This window comes from Schistosoma mansoni, chromosome 6, assembly GCF_000237925.1.
Source record: "Schistosoma mansoni strain Puerto Rico chromosome 6, complete genome".
Lineage (NCBI taxonomy): Eukaryota > Metazoa > Platyhelminthes > Trematoda > Strigeidida > Schistosomatidae > Schistosoma > Schistosoma mansoni.
Window position 1 is genome coordinate 5882133 of NC_031500.1, and position 24884 is coordinate 5907016.

Consider the following 24884-nt stretch of genomic DNA (forward strand, 5'->3'; position numbering starts at 1 on the left):
GCTTCATATCTCTCTTCCTTCCTATACTATATCCTTATATACAACCTATAATTTATATACTACTACCAACACTAAATTAACTACTATTAATCCGGTGTTGATCTTGTTGTGCTAACGAGGTATGGCAACTTGGACCGATGCATATATGTGCCTGGTCCTACGTTGTAGCTGACTGATTATACCTTATATAATCTAATACCCCTAATTGTTTCTACGACGTATTTAATCAAATATCTTTCTGCACTTTTGTGTCAGATGATAACTTACATGTGCTGTATGTCATACACGCACGTAGTTATGATTGATTTTTCAAGGATACATATATCCACTTTCTCATGTTACATGCTTTTCTGACAGTCTAGTTGCAGTCCTATGTGAATCAGTCTGATTGATTATTATGATTTTCATTAATTGGCAAGTGAATGTACAACCAGCTTATGTATCTTTGCGACCACAGAATGTAATTGTTCTTTATAGTTTACATTATGGATTGACCTTAGACAGCCATAAAAACCGGAAAACACTAGACTACTGTTTCGTTCGAGAACTAGACTCCTTACTAGTAGCAATACACCCACGACCCTATCAGGGATCAAACCCCATGACATGACCTTCAAATATCGTGGTCGACGCTTAATCATAATATCACTTAGTCGTCATTCAATAGTTCGCTTCTCAAAATTAGTCATTTGTTCAATTCTTCCAATTTTCTTTAAATGTTACTTATGTCTAATTAGTGAATTAGCTCCATCATATATTCTAGGCTAGTCTAAGGTTTTTCAGACTTCACTAAACGAAATGTAAGAATCTGTCAGTTCATTTAATTTCCTCTATCGACTTGCCAGGTTAATTTTTTTCTTGAAAAATTACACATTTTTGTAGGGATCTTTATTTGCTTTTTAAATTGTTCGCACATTTCTTTGTCAAACTTCTGCCATCATTGCTGGGAAGTGACGACTATAAAATGGAATTCTATGTATAACTTGTTGAAAAGCAGTGTGTTTTTGTCTCCTTGCATTTCCTCAATCAAACTACTATTCTTTATAATCTATATTTTCGTTTTATAGAAAACCATTTATTAAATGCCTAAATTATATTTTATTCTGATTTTTCTAATAGAAATGTCATTGTTGAACCTGGTGCACCAGCTATGGGGGCAAAAAGTTTATGCATCCCGTTCGCTTGTGATTTTAATCCAACATTGGTTTGTGGTAGTCCCGCTCCTGATACACCATGTTTCAATCGCCAATACTGTTCTCGTAAAGCAATTTCTTATACATTGTTCGGTAGAAGTTACTAAAGGCTAATTTGTTTACACACGTGTACATGTAAAAAATCCTTTTTCGTTAAAATGAAAAACAATAATGTTCTGTTTTCATTTCAGCAAATAAACTCAATTGGATCTCAATACTTTTTTATTCGTCCGAGTTTCATCCTTTAATATTCAAGAAAGTCGGTCTAGAGTTTCTGGGCTAGGGTAATACTTGTTACCCATATTTCCTAAGTTATAGGTCAAAGTGTGATGCTATCTAAAAAAAATTCAAGCACTTTATAGCTTTACCTGTAATTTTGCGTATCGACCGAAAATAGTAGCTTGTTTCTGGCACAAACTTTTATTAACATATGTATGACATATGTAATAACATTTATTCGAATCCATCCAGTATGCAAATCGAAGACATCTAAATATGAACGGACGAAGAGTCTATACAACAACTGCGAGCAGTTGTGAGTAGAAAAATACATAATAACAGGTTATTGTATGTGTTTATGAAAGCGGACTGGCTTCTAAAATAAATTGGTTAGGTGCTTCTTCACTGAAAAAGAAAGGTTAGTGAAAGATATTCGAGACAGTCTACTTGTTCATAGCTACACTCCAGTTTCACCTCTATTTAGATATAACGCTAACTGTGCATTAACCCAAACCTTTCATGCATTATAAAGCGCATTCAATTTCTGTACCCATATATAGTGATACACGTGGAAGATATCCATTCTCACTAATCTCGTTTGTGGAGCTAGTCGGTTAGCTACTGTACTGATATTATTCCTGGAGTTCCCCAACAGACTTATATGACAACCATACTAGGTGAAGACACTGACTACGTTCAATATATCCTAAAGCAATTGGAAATTTAAGAATGCGTTGTGTGAATTCCGCCCTTCCGAAATGTAAAATTATCCTCTCAGACTAGTGTTTGCCAACACGTACTGTGAAAATAAGGAGTGTAGTGATTAACTGTGTAAATTACTTTAACTTCTACGAGGTTGTGATATACATGTCATACTGGTCGTCGACTAAACTACAGCACAGGTATAGAAGACGCGTTTGCTATTCGCGTAAATATGTAACGTACTACACGGTAAAATTTATACGACAGTCCAAATTATAACTATATTCTTCTGCATGTTTTTTCGTCTGATTCATTTTAAATATAATGTAGCCTTTCTAATTGACATTCCAAATGAAACAAAGAAAACTATTACGAATTGAATAAATAATCTTTAGAAAGTAGCTTCAATCAGTCAGTGGTACAAATAATAATGTATTCTAGATCTTAAAGTTGAATTCATGATTCGATGAAAGCTAGACTACCATGGAAAACCTGGAAACACTGGACGGCCGTTTCCTTAATCGACTCATGAATTCAACTATTAAATTACTACAATCTATACAAAAACCCCTTTCTGATAATATTCTAGATCTACTTATTCATCACTTTTTTTCCTGTTTTTTCTATGGTTCCCTTCAATAATGTTTCCTTCCTTTTATTTATTTTTCAATCAATCGGAACATATAACCTTGTACGCATATGCATCGGTTCTATTTGTCACAACACATCAGTATAGCGAGATGCCATGGTAGGTTAATGTAGTGAACAGGACACGACTGGGGACAATCGAATGTGTTTAGACACAAATTACAGACTATCTCACTAAATTCTGATAACCATATAATCAACAGTTAATTTGCAAAATAACAACCAATTGTCTCAATCTTCACTGTTCCTTCTGTAAATATCAATCAATCTTCTCTAGTTTCATTGTTTGTGCATTTTCTTACCAATCGCGCTTCACTTTAGTTCTTTCCTTATCGGTCTTCTGCCAAAATACATTCTATGTCTAACCATCACCATATACTAATTAGATGGATATAAGTAGACCACACCACAACAATAGCTAAATCATTGTTAGCCCAAAAGGTTAAGCATGGATGATATACGTGGAAGACTAAGCAATTAAAGTTCGTTATAGTCGTACGACGTTAAGCTTCACATTGTTCTCTTAATTAACTTAATGAAATGATAAGAATAATTTTAACATAAACTCACTGGGATCAGATGTATATTTATTTTTATATACAAGGGGGAAAAGAAGACGTCACAAAATAGTTGTTAGGTGAAATAATTTGAATAGTAATAAAAACTTGTTTTCATCATTAAATTACAACAGTCAAATAGATGATGTAATGAAATTATATTCATTTAAATGTCATGTTAAAAACACGTTCTGCTTTCTTTAAACTTCTTGTCTTATAACCATTTGTAATGAAAGCGGATAATGTATCATTTATAATTAAATTTGCATTATTGTTTGTTTGAGGGTTACTATCTGTCATGGTTGTATTCATTGTATAAAGAACAGCTTCTGATAAACGATTATTCAAACGATTCCTTAAAGGATCTATATTCTATAAGGAGGAAAAAAGTTTGAAAAAATAAAATTAGAAAAATAACTTCTGGTACATCAGGTAATTTTTTTTATCATGAATTATCTTGACAAGTATTTACTGATTTACACTCCACAGATTATCTTTTTCCACTAGACGATATCCAAAATTCTATTTTGATACTAAGATCTTACATTCACTTAGTCTTACTTGTTTGAATCTTCCGATTAATGTTTAGGACTGCAACTGGTCAGTCTCTTATTGGCATATGTGCATACTGTGCATATTTCCTCGGTATAGCCAATACGAGACTGACCAGTTGCAGTCCTAAACCTCAATGGAAAGATTCAAACAAGTAATACTAAGTGAATTTAGACTTCACCCCATCGCACAAGCAAGTGGCTATCAGGACTCAGTAGCTGAGTGGATAACGCGATGGCGTTTGATACGAAAGGTACTGGGTTCGAGTCTCAGAGTGAACATCGGCTCTGAGATGCAGGCACGTCCAGCTGACGAGTCCCAAGTAGGACGAAATGCGCATCCCGGATTCCACTGCTAGCCACTATCCATCTTTAAGATCTTACAGTTTCACAAATCGACTGGAGATAAGAAAATATAAACCAGTATTTCATGTGAAACCTTTATGTATTGAAGATTTATGGATACACACTGCCAAGTTATTTGGAACGTAGGATCTCTATGGTTGTGTAGTGTTATCTATAGATTTTTTAGTTTACCACCAGTGGATATCGATTCGTAATGGACTGTCTTTAAATTAAAACAAAACTCATCTATAAATCACTAAATAAAATTTTGTTACGGTAATGAAAATTCCACACTACAGATTTTCACTGACAAGTAAAATCAAAATTTATGAAATATTGAACAATTATTGTGAATTAGAATGTCGTATATCAATTAATTAAAGTAACCCATTGTATCATTGAATAAAGATAATAAAGGGAATTTTCTTTTCGACGAAATCACTTACTTAAGCTATATATTCAGTTATATTTATAAACCAACTGACGTTCAGGATAGCAACCGATCTGTATCTTTTTGGCGTACATGCATCCTGTGCGGATTGCCTCGATATTGCCTTAAATCACAAGCACTGGGTTCGAGTCTCGGAGTTAAACAACTCTTGGATTTAATTACATCCAGCTAACGAATCCTAAGTAGGACGAAACGCGCGTTCTGAATTTTACTGCCAGCCACTATCCATCTCTTTATTCATATATATAGTTAATTAATAAATTATTTTCATCCCTCTATGCTTTTTTAACCATCTGATTTTTACTTAATTCTTTATGATATTTGAAATCTCGTATTACTTGATGACGAAATCTCTCCTATCTTTTTATTAACTTCATTATTCTAAGTACGAATGCACATCTTAATGTAGATGATTTCGCCAAATTCTCTATTTGTTGTATGTCTATTTATAGTTCGTTCAGTTAACATTTTAATATGCTTAGACTGTTACAGATTCTCTTTCCTTCTGTTAAGTGAGATGTAGGGTTTTGAACGAACTATTGTTATACTCGATATTGAATAGCGTTGCTAGTGTTTAAGTTGACTGATTTTTATTATTGAGTGTAAGGGAGTATAGTGTGAATATTTGTACAAGGCGCTTAGGTCGAGGTTAGCTGGAACGATTTTAATATTTAATAAGTGTGTTGAGTTTAACGACTTCAAGTCATGTTGCTCTTCATTTAGTAGGTGAGTGCTAAATATTTGAGTGTAAAGTTTACCGGAAATTTCATTTAAAGGGTCTGTTATTATCTATAACTGTCTGTAATAAAGACCATACTAATAACGCAGTGCTTGATACTAAACACACTGAATATCAATTATTTTGTATTAGTTTTGGTGTCAAGGAGTTTCACAAACTAGATGATTTAATTTTCAAATTTTCATTATTGTTAAAGTCTTCGATCCCAAATGCCCTGGTACGGTCGAGAGTGGGGAGAGTCCGCTCTCCCTCTCGAAACGCTCTCATATGGCCACGCGTTTATAGCCTCTGCCAGAGAAGTCCTACTCACTGCCTTCTCGTGGCGGGGGTGTTGTTTACGAAATTGAGAGGACGAAAAGCGAATGTCCGGCGCTTTAACCGAACTGGTGGACACGCAAAGTCCACCTAGGGGAGTTAGAAAACCCTCATCTCAAACCAATGGTGCACATGGGTTGATTCCAGTATTCTTAGGGAACAAATGGTGTAGGAATCAATCGTTGGTCACCGGCTACCATGGGACTGCATCTCCTTATGATGCTCCACTGCCTTGTGGATCAGACCTTTAAATCGAAGGCTCCGGGTGTGGCTCCCTAAGAAAACCACCTGCTTCAGTTTGGACACCCGGGCAGTATGACAGCCCTTACACAAATCTCATTTGATTTGTGTGACGTATATGTATCTGGTGCCTCCTTGTACCAATATTTATGTGTTTAAATAAAAATCAGACTGATGATGTTATCCAACAACAATAAAAACTTTAGAATTAAACCATCTTGTTCCAGAAACTAAACAACAATAATATAAACACGATTACAATTTTATTGTATCATAAGTTTAACACACTTTATTATTATTACTTAAATTTGTATTAGAATCCATTGAATTACTATCCTCTTGACAATCATTTGTTCTGCTAGTAAATAATTCCTCTATACGAGATGTAGAAGGAAAGAAATTAGGAATAAACATTGGTGTTAACTTTGAATTCACTGATAATGGTTGTTCTGTATCCCACCGACTAGTTTCAGCTAAATCATCATCTTTGTTCAATAACTTTAATTTGTCAGAGTATCCAGCACTATTATCATCATCGTCGTCATTGTCTAGTCGAAGTATTTTTGCTTTATCTCTTTGTTCTTCTTCATTATCTCTGTTTCTATCCATTTTCTCTTCATTTGATCTGACGAGGCATAAAGTAAATTATATATTATAGATTACGATCATCTTGAAATGGTAATCAGACATGCTTATGAACTTTTCAACAGAGCTCACAAAAGACAAACAATGAATTCAGACAAAATGTGCAAAAATTTACCATGATCGATTCATTTTTATTTTCCTGTATAATCCTTCAGCAATCAACGAACTATAGTCTGTTGAGTGGGTGGAGATGCATAGTGTTCATAACACTTCAATTAATGAGAAGCCTTAAAATGTCATTAATTGATTCAATACTATTTAATGGTATTATCATAAGGGATGAATCTGTTTAAGATTCTTTATCACAAAATGCTTGTACAGCCCATATGTTAGATATTTTTCACAGTTGTAAAGTAATACAGCGTGGATCATTGGACAGTAACATCGTCTAGATCTGCCAGCAATGATTTCAAAATTAAGGCAGTAATATTCCAAAGTATTTTATGACAAGTATACAAGGTTAGAAATATATAGTGTACAACACACATGAATGTTTCTATCTGCGCTCAATAACTTATCATGACTCATTTGCGCCGGATGCGTCAAAATTAAACCGACAAAAAACATGATCAGTTAGAGAACAAACTGTAATGTCATATACTTAGAATAGATATTGTATGCTAAAGAATTTGGAAAAAATATGCAATAGTGTCATTCATCAAATACATTTATAACATTCCAACAAAGGTAGACACATGAAAAAGGTGATAAGAATTTACCATGATGAAATCAAACTGTTCGTTTGTGATTGTACGATTTACTATCTCTAATCTCGTTGAAATCACGAACGGAACTTAACTAGACCATTACTAAACGCTTGGAAGGACTAGACGGCCGTTTCGTCTCACTGTAGGACACCTGGTTAGTATGCATCCATGTCACCACCTGCGGGAATCAAACTTTCGATCTTGCGCACGAACGCCTAATATCTTGACCATCAAACCGATATCCAGAGGTGTTCATGTCTACATTCAATCAACTCATGATGTCGCACAATCCCTTTATACCTAATTTGTTGCCAGCTGATACCTTACAGTCCCCCCTATTCAACGCCACTGCCAGCTTTTCATGTTAGTTCAAGGTCAGTCAGTACTGGTCGGGCGTGCGATTGGTCGGTTTGGAGACAACAGGTTGTCAAGGGAGTAATAGATGCGAAATAGATCATATTAGAATTAGGATTCTCGTTGACGACTCGTCATATGATACTGATCAGCGGTTTCAAAACATAAAACACTTTGAATTGAGTTGAAATTTAGAATTCTATAAAGTTTATCAAATTAATATATTTGTGACATTACTATTAGCACTCACATTCCCCATAATAGTTGAATGGAGAGTACATGATGCCGAAATGATAATACTATTGAAAGGAAACAATGATAAACAACTAACGATACTTTATTCACAGCATTATTTATCTGTAATAAAATTATTGGGAAAGTAACAAACGGGTAAGTGTCATAGAAAAATATAAAACAGTTCACTCGTCCATAATATAATAACGAATAAAATATAACCATATTATATTGAATTATTTGTTAATTATTATTAATTAATAATAATATACCAAGCGAACTAGATTAGCCAATTATTGTGTTGGGAAATTTAATACAATTGTAGATAAGTTATCATAAGTAACTGAATCATGTCTGGTTAAGGTTACCGATTGCACACTAATTTCATTCGATCTACCAGTAAAGACAAATATATTCCCTTAGTACCTAATGATAAAAATCCATATTAAATCTTTCAGTCTTTTCCTGTTTAGTTGAGTTGATCAAGTGTTAGAAGCATATACTACAGATGAACGAGACTGAACACTATAACACAAAACTAATACGTTTTGAAAGTTCAGTAAATTACTCCCAATGTAGTGAACAGAACACGAGTGGGGACAATCGAATGTATTTAGGTACAAATTACAGACTATCCCACTAAATTCTGTTAACCATATAATCAACAGTTAATTTGCAAAATAACCAACAATTGTTTCAATCTTGACTGTTTTTTCTGCAAATATCAGTCCGTCTTCTGTGATTATTATTGTTCATGCATTGCGTACCGATCGCGCTTCATTTCTGTTCTTTCCTTATCGATCTTCTGCCAAAATACATTCTATGTCTGACCATCACCATACACTACTTTTACGGATATAAGTAGACCACACTACACTAGCACTGATCGATGTTACACATTTTTCTATCACATTTCACGACTTCAAGAATAATTAAAGTTTTTCATAAACTGATCAAAGAATATTGACTAGACAGATAACTAACAAGTATGGACGTATGACCTAGAAAAGTAGGGTAACAAAAATAATACTCCATTCAAACACCAACAAACACAAATATGGAAAGTGTCTTTGATCATGATGAAAATGAAATGCATAAAATGTGACGAAATTTTGGCCAGATAAAATATCACTAATTCAAGATTAAAAATTATGAGTAACAAAATGACTATCAGGACTCAGTAGCTGAGTGGATAATGCGATGGCATTTGAAGCGAAAGATACTGGGTTAGAGTCCCAGAGTGAACATCAACTCTGAGATGCAGGTACATCCAGCTGACGAATTCCAAATAGGACGAAACGCGCGTCCTGGATTCCACTGCTAGTCTTTATCCATCTTTGCTTACAATGCTTGTGAAACAAGGCTAAATCGAGGCAATACGCACAGTATGCACATATGCCAATAAGAGACTGACAAGTTGCAGTTCTAAAACATCAATAGGAAGATTCAAACAAGTAATACTAAGTGAATTTAAAATGGCAAATAGTTTTTATAAGGGAACAAATTGTCCCTCCCCCAAAAGTAACCCTCATTAATATATGTAGATATACATATATAATGAAAAAGATCTTACTCATACACTTTATTTTGAATAATTCTGTTCTGAGTTAATTCATGTTCATGTGATATGATTGGTTTATTCATTTGAATATTTTGACTATTTGTCAATGAAACTTCAACTTGTCTAATTGATTGATTATCAATTGATGGAGGTGATTGTGTAATAGTTGATCGTGTATATAATGAACTTGGATCATTTTCATATAAAATACCATTATTACTACTATTATCAACATTGTCATCATCATCATCTGGTAACCATACAGAGGAAGCGGAAGTTTCAGATAAACTTTTTTGATTCAGTAATTCAGTTAATACATTATTAATTTCTGTATGTGATAGTTTGTTATTCATTGGTGAATATTGTTCACTTTCATTGTGCACTATTTTATTACTACTTCTACTATCATTGTTATTATTATGGAGTTGCTTGACATTATCTTCTTCAAGTTTCTTTTCATCATTATTACAATCAGTATCATAACTACCACCGCCTTCTCTAGAAATTTCATTACAACTTGTGATATGTTGAATGTCTGTACCTATACTGATGATGTCTTCATCGTCATTATAATCATGAGCATCAGAAATATTTGAAGATTGATCATGTAGTAAAGGTGAAACTACAGAAATCTCTGACTGTTCATCATCCTTGTCTGTGTTAACAATGTTCTCCTTGTTATGAGCATCATCATCATTATCACCATCATTTGTTAATGCACTTTCAACGTCAATATTATTGTTGTCATTGTCTTTTTCCATGGTGTTCAATCTTCCATTTTCAGTAGATTGTTTTAATGAGTTCGAAATCAAACAGTCAATATTTTCGTTGGTAGAATTTGTGAATGAACAATCATCGATAGTAAAATGGTGATTGCATTGATTTATAAATTTATTTATTGTGAAATCATCATTTATTTTATGTGTGAAATAAGTATTATCATCACTATCATGGTTTAACTGAGACTGTAGAACTAAAATAAAAAGAGAATAAAACAAGTCGTTTACAAGACGAATTGGACAACTATTGAAAACAGAGAAGAAGGAGACATCTGTTAAGCCCTGGTATACGACCTTCAGCAGTGTAAACTCATAACCCCTATGAGAAATCTAACAAACGGATTTCAAGTCTGGTGGCGAGCGCCTAATAAGTAGGCTACGGAGTTAGTGCCCAATGGTTTACTTGTCTCGTTTCAATTAATTCGCGATTTAGAGCAATTATCTTGTGATACCACTGATGGGTAACTCCCTCAATCTCGACGTCAATGAATTCCTAATGGTCTTCACTTCAATCAGTGTTGTGCTTTTGTATCCCCACTGCTGAGGAGTCTCATATTAAGACAAAACAGCTGACAAGATCTTTTTATTTTTCAATGATTGCTTAACTATGGTCATTTCATGATGTCGAACAAAAAATTCGAAAATCCCCACAACTCTAGTACTAAAAGATTATATTTGTGTTGTTCTTGTTAGTCATGTCCATAACTAACCAATCAAATCGTTGCTGAAGCGCCCACCACGTTGATCTAGTCTATTGTGTCTGTAGTTTATCCCTGTTGTATGTGACCTGCCGATTGAAGGACATTATTATCCTATTATGCTACGTGACTCATAATTTTTATTGATTTCGATAAGCTACTCAATACTGGTCGGTGTGTTTGAGTATCACTGGATGATTGTAATTCCTTTAATGATTGTATTATTCTAATTTTTATTTGCATGTTTAGAAACAGATAAAATTTAAAGTCAATTTTTCCCTGTTCTGACTATAACTTTCATATAGACTCTAGGGTCACCAGTATCGCGTTTACAGTTTTAGTAGAATATCTGTAGGACAAATTAAGTCATGCAGCTATATTTTGGTAATATTCATCAGTTGTATCGATAAATAAATACAATTATGGTAATTAGGAATTAAACTTATCTAATAATGGGCTTTTTATTAAAAAAAAATCAAATATGACAGATAACTCAAAGTTGCCTTAGATAAAGGAGTTTTAAAGCCTGAAATATAAAGTAGTTGTAGTTTAAATATTTGAGATACAAGCCTCAAAACTCAATCAAGTTGATCTGAAAATACAGAATTAATAGTTAATTGACAGAATACACGAATAATGGTACATCAGGAAGGGAATTCTACTATTGATTTACAAAACAGTCAAATAAAACTAATCTTCGGTCTCTCGCGCGAACGCTTAACCTCTAGACCACCGATCCAGCATCCAAAGGTGTTAATGTTTAACTTCAACCAATCCATGATATTGCGCGACCATGTGCTCAATAGTGACTAGCTTCGAGAGGTAATTCTCGGAGCTCTAATGAGAAGCCGTGACCAGTGGAGCTAATTCCGTGTCGGGTGTGAGGCAGTTACTCACTGGAGACAATTGGAGATGGTCGCGCAATATCGTAGATTGGTTGAAGTTAAACATTAACACCATTGGATGCTGGCTTAGTGGTCTAGAAGTTAAGACTGTAATCATGATTTATTCTTGTCAATTAGCAAATAATTAATCAAAAAAGAGATTGAAGACTATAAAGTAACCAATGATCAAATAAAACCATGTATATACAATAGAGTAACATATAAACTATAAAATCTCATGACAAGTACCTACCTGTACATTGAAATTTACTATTTACATACAACATATTTTCATCATTAGCATGTAAGTCTGCCAAATGCTGACTGTAATGTGGTTGATGCTGAGAAAGTGATAGATCATTCACCAAAGTCGAATAGTCTATTTCTTCATTTAAGGATTGTAATTTATTTTGAGATGATTGATTAAAAAATGATTCATTTTTCATATTTGTATCATCATTATAGTTCTTATCAATATCAGTAGTGTTATTATCAGCATGACTAAAAAATTTTTCATTGGATGTTGATAAATTTAAACGATTCTTCAATTTAGTATTTATTTCATCTAGTTCGTTTAAACGTGTTCTAAATTCAAATATAAACCACACAGATTGAAATAAGGGAAAGGGAAATAGGGAGGATTTGTGAATGATCAAAACAACTCAAAAGAAATTTAAATAGAATTGTTTAATCAATTTTATACTATACTCTGAAGTTTAGTGATCCGGTTCCGAATCTCAAAGGAAGTACCAGTTTCCTGAAAATTGTAGACATGACTTCTTGACTAGTGCCAGTTAGTACGTAACCTAAGTTTAGAGTTTCATTTCGATTACCTCTAACCAATTAGCATGTGATACACCAGTTTTATGGTATTTGAATGTGTGATAGTTAGCGATACTAATTAGGTGGGTTTCGATTTCAAGTAGGTCAAATGGGATTATATAGAACTTTAAAACCCAATAATGAGTGGAAGCTCAGTTGTCCAATCCCAGTAAGCTATATCGCTATACAAAGTGTCACTAGAAATATCTTCATTTTTATATTTCTCCAGTCTCCACATTCTACAAATGATAGCTGGTGAGTGATACAACTTAGCTGCCTAAACTAAATTTAGGGTAATGGATTCGAATTTAAGAAATTCATGGTTGGAAAATCAATAAGCCAGGTAAGTTTAAGTTTCATGAATTTTTAAAAATAGATTCCTAATTCATACTTTTTCACTATTTATTATTAGGCTTTTTAAAGAGTCAAAAAGAACCAGATGTTGAATATGAAGTCGGTTAATCGGTTTCTTTAAAAAAGGTGTCTAAATTTTGTACTACCTATAGAGATTTATAAGAATTATGATACACTGTGGTCGTGAATATCTTTTTTGTAGTATAAACATAGATGATGTTTTCAGATAAAACCATCGAAAAGACTTGTGAACATTTGTGTTATCTTTTGTTTCGATTGAAGATTCATGGAAAGCGAGAATTCAGTAAATTTATGAAACGTAAAATAACATAGTAATGGAATAGAAAAAGTACTTGAGCGAAAATAACATGTAGATTTAGCTAGTTAATAATTTAAGCAGGTGGTTTGTGGAATGTTGGATTTTACTGCTGTTCAAAATTCTTTACCTATAATAATTCAATCGACTCCTTCCAAATCACAGTAAGAATTGAGAGAAAACTAAAGTATATTCGAATGGCCTGAACAACAAAGATACAGCAGTTAAAATGTTAGAGTTTACACAGAATTTACATAAAAATCTTCTGGCAACTTCATGTTCAGTGCAATAACTCTGATAGGTTGCAAATAAACCAGTCATAGTATCCCAATGTGAGTCTTACTAGTGTGCGAAACATTCAGAACATTATCCTGCTAACAATGTGATTAGTTCAATTAGAGGAAATGTTTCATCCCGAACTGATATCAAATGGAAAACCGATGGGCCTCAGTAAGTCTGTACAGTCGTTTTATTTTTGTTTGGTCCTCGTGATAAATCTGCAATCATAACTGAACCTATAACCTCCAGGTTCTGTTGCGTGGATGTTATTCTAACTTATTACTTCTGCGGTATTGTCGTAGCCAAAAGAACTTATGATCCTGGATCCAATCTAGCTTTTGTTTACAGATGTAAGCATCGCTGAAGAATCTGTCTCAAGTAAAGGCGAGAAAACTGTGTTCTATACTCTTGGCTGTTAGAGATTTGGCTAAATGATATCGGTTTGTAAAGTGGACACACATTAGTCAAAAATAAAGAAATAGACTCAACAAAAAGAATATATATATATGTAAGTACCTTAAATTCTCGAATAACACAGAACGATTTAATTCAGAATGATTAGATTCTTCTTTATTCACAAGTATATCATCAGATACTTTGCCTGTATTACAATCATTTAATGAGTGCGTTGATTTTGCCAAATCACAATTTGATAATGTCGAGTTTAAACCATATTGGAAAATTGAATAATTCCCAAATGGTTTAATCTGGACCAAAAGAAATGAAGAGAAGAAAAATCGATTGTCATTAAATTATGCATTTCACGAATAACTAGTTCAAATATATATGTCCATAGGAAGAACTACTAAGTTCTAGAGTGATTTTAGCTAATAGTTAGTTCCTAAGAAGGAATTCATCCTATCTATAAATTTATAGATGAATAATATAATAATACTCCAATAGATTGATGCCTTTCAGTTAGACTTAACCTCTAACCAATAATTAATTATTTAAATTCCAGACAGTCAACCATAAAGACTACTGGGTCATAAATAACAGCTGATGTGCAAAAACATATGAACAACAATTGTAATGGTTATGTCCTCTACTTGATTAGGGAAGAATGTGGTATACGCCTAGCAGTACTCGGACGTGTAGAACAACACAGTCGCAAACCAAAAGGCGGAAGAAGCAGGGGAAGCGATTATTGGGTAAGAGTCGAAAATGTGCAGAAAAATATGGGTATTTATAGTTATTAGTGTATTGGTTATAAGATCGTTTTAATCCAGCCAATCCACAAGTAAGAGGTTTATATGATTATTTTAGAGGGTTCTTTCAGGTTCCGATTGGACGGGATCTTTTCAGTTACTTTATAGCCTCCGAAGGCTTCGTCATGCTTTTCAGAGAGGTCCCAATAATTATGTTTATAATTATATAAACAGTCTTCATATTCCCGCTAACAAAATTGTGAGAATACTTCCAATCAAAAACCATTTTCGATCAGGGACCAAGAGCTGCCAAAGATATATAATGTAATTTCTACGTTTTCTATTGTTGATACAAACCAGTCAGTGATGTATACTTTTAAATTTACGAGTCAAAATAGTATACCCGTATTCACTGATGCTATTCGTTTTAAACTTAACAAGAATGAAAATAAATAATACAGTTTTAGTCGATAGTTTTCATAGAGGACTGGTATTATCAAATGAACCATAAGATACTAGGAAGCAGTTTCCAACGACCATGTTTTCCTAGTTCGAACTGGTCTGGAAGGTTTACACGATTATCATGATCAATAATTAAAGAAATTGGATAAAACTGTTCAAAATTGAACTCAATGACTGAAATACACTGGTTATTTATCTTCTACTAGATTCATAGTTTCGAAACCATTTTATACTTTTAATTTGGAAAATTCTTTTATTCTTCTCGGATCACATTCTCCATGCTTAATGATTTTTATTACTATCAGTGACATCATTACTACAACAACAACTACCAACATTTTGATATTCATCTTAGACGGATGTGCACAAATTCCAGATTCTAAGTTGTTTATGACTGACTAATTGTTGTTTATTAAAAAGTGATTTCCTAATAGTTCTCTAAAATGATGTCAGTTTGCAACGAATACTCTGTTTTCAACTTCAGACTGATTTAATCAAAATTCAAACAAAAAACATATTATCAGCATATCGTTATGGAGATTGTTGAGTTTAGATTGATATCATAGATGGGTCAATCTTAAACCACTATTGAAAATATGAAAGCACTGGACGGCCGTCTCATGCTAGTATGGGACTCCCCAGCAGTGTTCGAGACCAAAAAGTCCTGCGTGATAGATCGTGGATGCGCATTGCTGAACAGTCCCGTACTAGGACGAAACGGCCGTTCAGTGCTTCTAGGTTTTCAATGGTGGTCTAACATTGATCCATTCATGATATCGATCTAAACTCAAAAAATTATTTATTTATTTTCGTAGAAAAATAACAAAAATTTTATTCATAATGGCTCAAATAAACTAACCTGATCAGTGTATACATTGTGTGATAAACTACTAAAATTATTATTTGTGGTAAATTCATTATTGTTCAGTGATGAAGAATAATAATTAGTTAGGTGTTGTTGTCCAATATTGATTAATGGTTTAACTCCAATTAAAATTTGACCAGATGGACACCCTGTATCATTATTTAATACATGATACCAACCATAAATTTGATTAAATTCATTATTAGTTGAATGAATTGGATCACTGAATAAATGTGACAAGGTAGTTAAGTCGACTGTAGCAATACCGATTAATTTTGGTGTATAGCTACTATCATTATTCAAATCATAGTCATCATCATCATGTTTCATAGCCCATACATGAAACATTAATCCCTATATATTCGTGTATAAGAGAAAAAAATTCACATAAAATGTGGTAAGAAATGGTGATTGTATCAAGTTCAGTTTTAATTGATGTATTTTAATTATAGTGAAAATTTTTAAGTTAGAAAAAAGATTGAGTTGAAAATATTGAGAAACCCATAATTTTTTATATAAAGTTGAAATTATGAGTCAATTGAAGCTAGACCACCATGGAGAACCTGGAAGCACTGGACGGCCGTTTCGTTCTATTGTGGGACTCCTCAGCAGTGCGCCTCCACGATCCCGCCTCGCAAGACTCCAAACGAGGACCTACCAGTCTCGAGCCAGAGCACTTAACCAATCCCAGGCAAGTCAGAGAGAAGGCGTAAAATAAAAGCGAGATTTCGAGTTCCAGCACCCAGGCGGTCGCGTGTGCACATTACTGAAGAATCTTAAACAATCATGAAACAATTGTCCAACGCTCCATGACTCTTTGAAATAATTCTCCAATCCATGGTTGAAAAGTACCATATCAAAAGGGATCTATCCGAACCTAAGGTGTTCTAATGTTTATTGTTCTATGAAATTAAAAATATTCCTGTTAAAAGTTCCATTGCTAAAACTCCACTGTGATAGTCAAAGAATATGGCATGCATTTTTATAGAAGTGTGGGAATGCTTATGCAGATTTCAGAATGTTTTTTTATTAATTGATTTCAAACAGTATTTTTGGAACATATCAGAATTCCCGAAGGAATAATATCCTCTATGTAACGTTTTGCTCGCAACATTATTAAGCCAAGTGACAGTGTATCGACTGAAATGTTGAAGACAAAGAGCTAATAGTGAATAATATGGTTAGACCAAATGTGATATAGATAACTTATTCACATCAGCCAATTTATTTTCATACTGTATTAAGTCGTAAAATAATTAATATGACTATTCGTCAAAAGATGAACGAACAGTTTGGCAGAAATTGAGCATCAAGTATATATAAGACGTTAAATGTAAAAGTATGTTGTAAGTAATCTCATTGGTCGAAATTTAAATAATTTTAACGTTCTTTCTGATAAACAGGTCCGTAATTCTTCACAGAAATAATCAAAATTATTTAAGATTTTCCATAATATTGACTTCAGTTGTTATTAAGTCTGCTACTGGAACGCCGACTACTAATTTCCTAGCTGTTTCGTATAACCCTACACTACTACGCTTTAGCTCAAACAATACATAAAAAGGTGCAAAATGTAAGAACGTTGCTTCTGGGTTAGGTATGTGCAGAAAATCAAGTGTATTCATGGGGTTTCATGTGACCCTGGTCTACTAGAACCTTTTGTAAGCATACTAAATACAGCAACGATATAGATAACTATCTAATCAAAAACATGACACATGATCCTTCATTATTCGAAATATTTTTAAGAGGCTTTTACTCAATGCTGATTAGGAAAAAAATATATCTTAACGTTTTCTGGGCTTCTAGGGTCGTTGACGAGAGATGTTTTTGGACTCTCCAGCTGTTATTACCTTGGAAACACTCGGTCCAGTTTGCTAGCGGAATCACTAAAATTGTTTAAATTTCAATAGCTGAGATTATTTACATCATAATTTTACATCTAATTATTACATTTAGCATTTTACTCATATTGAACCTCAAATATCCTATTCATATTAATGGCCTTGTGAAAATTAACAGAATAAATGCCTATCTGACCAAGTAACTGAATGGTTTTGTGATTATCATGAACTCTAAAGGTTGTAGATTTATACTATTGAATTTTTGTTTCTGTTACCTGATTACATGAAGGTTGTATCAGTTCTAATGGTATACGAACAAAACGGCAATAATTCCAGTGTGCATATTCAAGATTTTTAACTTTAGGTGTTAAAGCTATACGATTTGAATTAATATTGGATAATTTAGTAATTTGTTTCCATAATTTTTCATTTTGATTAGTATTACCAGTAATAGAATGTTTATTATTAAAACAATAGTGATTACCACCATTCACAGGAAATGTAACAAATACAGAATAATCAGCTGTTTCCTTATTATTATTATTATCATCATCATCATCATCATCATCATTTGTTTTAAAGTATGGTTCACTGTTTTCACTTGATTCAGTGGAATTATCAAATTTATTACTGAAAATAGAAAATAATAAAAAGAGTAAACTTTTAACAAGGATTATATCATCTTTTAAAAATGGTTACAATAGTATTGTTAGTAAAAAAATGTTTAATTGTCTTTTGTCGACATTTCGGACTGCAACTAGTTAGCTTCTATTTCTTTATATGCTTTCTGAATGGGTTAGTGACTACCTAGATTCATTAGGCGCAATGAATAATACGTTAATATTTGAAGTGAAAAGTAATAGGTCCGAATCTTAGTATGAATATTAACACTAAGATATAGACATATTTAGTTTTTGAGTTCCAAGCAGGACAAAATGCATGCCCTGGATTTTAGTATTGACCATTTGCCAAATATTCTAAAACGTGTTACAATATTATTGTACTAGAGATATGATCTATCAAGTTGACTAACTCAAGAGTAGAGCGAACAATTACTGAATGACATTTGTTGAAAGAATGCTGTAAAATATAGAAGTTTAATTAAAGAATTCTGACCAAGCAACTGAATGGTTCTATGATTATCATGAACTCCAAAGGTTGTAGATCTATAATATTGAATAGAAGACTTCAAAGGAAGGAGAAAAAGATAGTTAATATTACTTGTCTCTTTCACTGATATTAGTTGGTGTATATAAAGTATCACGTAGACAGTGAATCAGTTAGTCAATGAAAGACAACGTAAGATTTGAAACGAATATTTGTCTCTGTAAAGTTTTACGCTTAGCATCAGCACATCAGGAAATGTAATCTAAATGGTGATAGGGCGGAGAATTAAATTAAATTAAACGCAATGGGTAGTATAATATATGAAATAAATTTCAGAGGAATTAAATGAGATCGAAGAAGTAAATCTGTGTAGTGATTTAGACCTTCAAGTTTTCGGGGAAAATACAGGGTGAACGCAACTGCGTCACTGAAAATGATACAGGGTCATTTTACCCGTTTCTGATCACAGTACACTATTAACTCTTCGATTCTAACGTGGAAATCTCTATGCACAAGTGTAAATCAAACTACCAGTAAATGACTTCATAAAAAGGTACATAGTGTTCAATCTAAAAATATGATATTAACTTTACAGGTCTTGTTCGATGATTCTATTGCCCGAAAACACTGTCATCAGAGTAGCACTATTAGTAGCAAAAACAAAGTTTTGACAGTAAATCAGAAAATGTAATTAAATTTGCACAAGAATTGTTTTTATCTAGTTGAGTACATCGGCTACTCTGAAGTAGTACAGGTTTATTTAAGATATTCAGTAGTTATTATTCTCAATGGTCCCGTTAATTCCACTCAACCAACGATCAATAATTGTGAATTCAAATGGGCAAAAATTAAACGTGTAACTCAGATTAGAAATATGAATTCAAAACGATGTAGCGGTCGAAATGAAACTTGAATAACTGATTTTTATCATTTATTGATCAATTTAACTTATATTGCGATATAAGTCGAGTTGATATGAAAACCCTTTAGTAATACCATCTTATACTTTTGTTAATGATTAAAAGCAATTATCTTCATAGTGTAATTCGCGAACTGATCTTAGATAGACTACCACTGAAAACCTGGAAGTTTACACGTTGACGGTAATTCTATTCATAAACTGATTATTCTGATATGGGAACTCCTGTGTTCTTAAAATAAAATTCCTTTATCATAACTGAACCAATTTAGAAAATCAATATTCTTGTGTTTATACTAGTGAATAATCACCGTTTGAATATTTTATGAAGTTTTAGTGGCAAACTGTAACCTGCAGATTCAATCAAGATTAAGCTTGAGGAGGCATTAAACACCTATGATAATAAAAGAGGATTATTATACACTACACACTGACCATCATATCCACACTGTGCGATTTGAAAGTCTTAATTTAAGTTTCATGTAACGGTGAATGAATGTACATGCATCAAAAGGTAGCCCTAAACTAAGGCAAATCAGTTATTCATGATTGTCAACTTGTACGAACAAAAAAAACATACCCCACAGCATCATCGTCTCAGTAAAATCTAGACAATATCATTTCAAACCATATTTGATATAATTCTTCATATAAATAAATATTTAGAAAATAAACTCAGAAAATTTCTTGATTCACATACAATCAATAATTGAAATGAAATCTTTTGCTTAACTTACTGATGAGATAAACGTAAATGATATGCTTTTTCAACGATAATTTCAGCAGGAAATGTTTCATTTTTTTTATAATTATCATCATAGAATTCGGTAGTTAAATGACAATTATTATTACTGTTATATAATGGGTTATTGACCAAAGAAGGTACTTTGTAATGTTTTAAATTCCATCCCAAATGTCCATCGATTTCAGGTAAAATTAATTTATTCATTTTACAAGTATGATATCTTTTCGACTTAAAGATGGCAGATGAAAAAAAAATACAAGCACAAATCAAATAGATATAATAAGACAGTAAATATCGAATTATTTAAAAAAAAACAAACTATTATTTGTTTTAAAAAGAAGCGATAATCAGCGGGAAAATTCCAAAGTTTGAGAAACTCTTATGCATGTTTTTCGTTAAAATACAAGTAATCAGTTAATAGAACAAAAAATAGATATATATGGTTAATTTGAATCATATCTGGGCAGCATCATCGATGAACGCGATGGATCTGATGAACATGTGAAGATGCGGATCGGCAAAGCATGGGCAGCATATTTACGACTGAAAGACATCTGTAACTCAAAACAATTATCAACCAACACCGAAATCAGAATTTTCAATACAAATGTCAAGACAGTTCTGCTGTATTGGGCGGAAACTTGGAGAACTACAGGTGTTTATTAACAGTTGTTTACGCAAAATACTTCGGATCTGTTGGCCAGAAACTACCAGCAACAACCTACTGTGCGAGAGAACAAGTGAGATTTCAGTGGAGGAAGAAGCGCTGGAAGTGGATAGGACACACATTGAGGAAGGAATCCAACTGCGTCACAAAATAAACCCTCACATGAAATCCTGAAGGCCAAAGGACACATTACGCCGAGAAATGGAGACAGACATGAGAAGAATGAACAAAAGTTGGCTAGAATTAGAAAGGAAAACCCAGGACAGAGTGGGTTGGAGAATGCTGGTCGGCAGCCTATGCTTCATTGGCGTAAGTAAGTAAGTAAGTGATTTGAATAGTTCGTGGAGACTTTTTCAATTCAAAGACAATTTTACTCTGAATGACTTCAACTGCAGAACGATAGAAACTTGGGAGCATAAAACGAAAACGCAAACCAACGATCGTTGAAGATCAAACTCAAGACATTTACTTATCGAGGTAAGTACAAAGCATTTAATCAAATGAGTCAGACTATTACGAGGAATATTCCAAACTTCAGTCAATTCATAAACACACAAACCTATAATATTAAGAACTAGATTACAATAATGCTCAGTTACTGTGAATAGCATAAGAGTGGCTTGGTAGAGAGTCAAAGAAAAATACAGTATCAGTTGATGATAAACTGTGTCCAGAGGTGCATAGTTTCTGTTATGACGGGCGGTGTCCGAAATCTGATACCGATACACGACGTGCTACGAGCTAAATCCCCAACTGACTACTTGAAGGAGATCACAAGGGTGAGTGAGAAGGTATATTGGGACACTAAATAAACTTCGCAAATACTCATTTGTATGTATACAACTCTACCCCTACGAAAATTAATTCATTTCCCAGCCAATGAAATGCACCTATCCTACAAGTCACTGTTAATTGTCGTCGATTGAACTTCGCATTTGTAAACTTCTGGTTGACTTGCCATATCAATTTCTAGTTGGAGCGATGTTGTTGCTTAGAAAATTACATTACACACACTGATTAAAACTACTCCAAATAATACAACAGTGGCTAAGTACGGATTTAGCATACCATTCATGTTTCGGGCCACTGTATACTACTTCAAACGTTTAAGTAGTTTGAGACGAATTCAATCATTTTAAAACTTGCATTTCAAGAGTATAATTAATTTTTTAAGACGAATCACTAATTTAATCCATCTATAAGCTAAATCCAGAGCTTTTACTTATAAAGGTAAATCTTATAAATTAAACAATATTTTTACAGTGGGTGAAACTCCCGGAAAAACTGTTCACCCTGAATGATCCACTTATTTTGAAGACGAAAAGTTAAATTAATATTGATATTATTACTTGAAGTAGCTCTAAACTGCTTGTTGATTTTTAGTACATGTTGTAATTTTACTCTTGTTCAATTCATATTTTAATTGTATTTTTTGACTGAATTGAGTGTGATGCACGTTAGTCAATAAAGAATGATCAACTGGAGTCCCTAATATCAACAACAGAGAAGTAGAAACCCTTCAGAAATACCCTCATACTCGTCCAACAAGTCAGTGGCCATCTGGAGTGTAAAGACGGCTTCCAGTGAACTCGAGGAAGCTCTGAAAGAGCCAAAGACATTGCATCAAATTGTCGTTCAGGAGAACATTCCAGAGTCTCGACGTGTAGATTATCGATTGGACAAGTGCTAAGAACCACTGCATACGGATTGGATCACTGCAATGATGATTTCGTTTTTACTAAAAACTATAAATACGCGAGTGTTTCTGTACCATATTTGGCACTTTTTTGGAATAAAATTCCTTCCCACTCATCTTATGTCTTCTAACTTCAGACTTGGAGGGTTCTAGCGTTCGAGTGCTCAAGTTGTACGCAGTATGCAAGAATCTAAGTTCTAGATATAACATGGAGTCAGTATCTGAATGAAAACCATGTTGGCGTTTGAAGTGACAGGTACTGGGCTCCAGTAACTGTATCAATATCAATGCTGAAATGCAGGTACATCCAGCCCAAAAGTCCTGAATCGGATGAAGCGCAAGTCCTGAATTCCACCGCTATCACCATACGAATTCACTGGGATCTCATCATTTTCTACGGATTAGTTAAGCATCGTCTGGTCATTGATTTGAATGTCGTACACTATAATTATCTGTAAAATAGGACCATTCAAATCAGCAGATTATTAGAACATTACAATAATCTAATGGTCATATTCTTATCTTATTAATATCCTGAATATTAAATGAAAAAAATAGCTATAGATAATAAAAGTACTATGACTCATTCTATACTTAACCGTAATGTTACATACCCATAAACAATTCTCAGTTTTTGATCCGGTCATTTCAATATGTACAGCAATCCAACTATCATAAAAATTTGCTGTATTTGCACGATATAAAGGATATACTGCCAATCCACTTGAATTTATTCTATCTGTTCCCATCCATTGTTGTTGATTATTCCACCAACGTATCCCAGATGGATCACCCTCTAGGCAATTGATAGAATTAGTGTTTGAATGTGATGTGACTTGTGGTCTTGGATACAATAAATGATATAGTGGGATAGTTGCAGTGCCAATATGACGAGGTGCAGGAACTCTTGAGTTTTACCAATAAAAAAACAGTCAATTTATTACTAATTCATATAATTGGGCACAAGGTTTACACAAACACAAAACTCAACAATAGGACAACCACATGTACACCGATAAAAAATTAAATGGTAATTGGTTGGTGTCAATCAGTAGATAGATCCAAAATTACGTTTTGTGATTCAATTAATTATCGTCAACCAGGCTTATACGTAATTTTGAAGAAACTGATGATCTTCATAAGATTAACCCTCGTGTTTATCAGGTTATACCATCAGGCTTTTCCAACAACTAATCTCTCGTGTATAAATGATGTTTTCACAATGGTTGATAACTGACTGGTAGCTATCTACCAGGATATTACTGCCTGGACTATGTTTTGATGATGGGTTAGTGAATGAAACCGACAGAAAGCTCTATAGGTTAATTTATTACATAAATCGTAAATCTATCGACAGAGTTCGATTAGTACAAATGACTTAACAAATATGGGACTGGCTACTATTCAATGACCAGTCAATGTACAAAAGTAAATAAATTACAGTTAGTAGACTTGTGAATCTGAATACTAATAAGAAATCAATCGAGTAATCCATAAGAGTAGGTTGGAGAAGGATTACAGAAGGCCAATATTATACAATACATCAGTTCATTAAGTCATTGATCGTTGGAATAAGTCATATCGATAAATTTATATTACATATTAAAAGCCCGAACAAGATGTTTGTAATATATGGTTAAAAACTGTATACTTATCAGACATAATTGGCTACTTCAATTTAAATGTACATACACACCTATGTATTACAAAAGAAGGGCACTAGTTTAAATTGTCAAATCACTCATCATATTCTTGGCTTTGCTCATGCTGACTTTAGGGTATTTTTAGTGTGAAAATAAACAGTTATATAATGCTTGCTTATAATCCTTATCGTACCC

General features: G+C 33.3%; 3 protein-coding genes across 4 annotated transcripts in view; 1 reads left to right on the forward strand and 2 right to left on the reverse strand.

The window, feature by feature from the left end:
* Positions 1–1406, forward strand: part of Smp_138930.1 (putative glutamyl-tRNA synthetase, cytoplasmic (glutamate--tRNA ligase) (glurs)) — a gene marked incomplete at its 3' end in the record, with an annotated part of 36521 nt that extends 35115 nt beyond the window's left edge. The window contains exon 21 of one of the 2 annotated variants that reach the window (XM_018798069.1): positions 1120–1300. In XM_018798069.1, coding sequence (XP_018653047.1) covers positions 1120–1300 — 181 coding nt within the window. Of the gene's footprint in view, positions 1–1119 lie in introns of both variants that reach the window. The other variant, XM_018798070.1, reaches the window with a different exon arrangement.
* A 2075-nt stretch (positions 1407–3481) lies between these two features.
* Smp_138940 (putative ubiquitin-protein ligase BRE1) lies at positions 3482–16398 on the reverse strand (the record flags this gene model as incomplete). Its single annotated transcript, XM_018798071.1, has 6 exons — positions 3482–3691; positions 9482–9647; positions 9720–10434; positions 12076–12407; positions 14110–14300; positions 16078–16398. The coding sequence occupies 6 exons, from the start codon at positions 16396–16398 to the stop codon at positions 3482–3484; spliced, it is 1935 nt and encodes a 644-aa protein (XP_018653049.1).
* Positions 16399–17107: 709 nt separating this feature from the next.
* The window catches only part of Smp_138950 (hypothetical protein), a gene marked incomplete at both ends in the record, with an annotated part of 48500 nt that continues 40723 nt past the window's right edge, over positions 17108–24884 (reverse strand). The window contains 4 exons of the mRNA XM_018798072.1: positions 17108–17208; positions 18397–18542; positions 20676–20911; positions 23661–23952. Coding sequence (XP_018653050.1) covers positions 17108–17208; positions 18397–18542; positions 20676–20911; positions 23661–23952 — 775 coding nt within the window. The remainder of the gene's footprint in view (positions 17209–18396; positions 18543–20675; positions 20912–23660; positions 23953–24884) is intronic.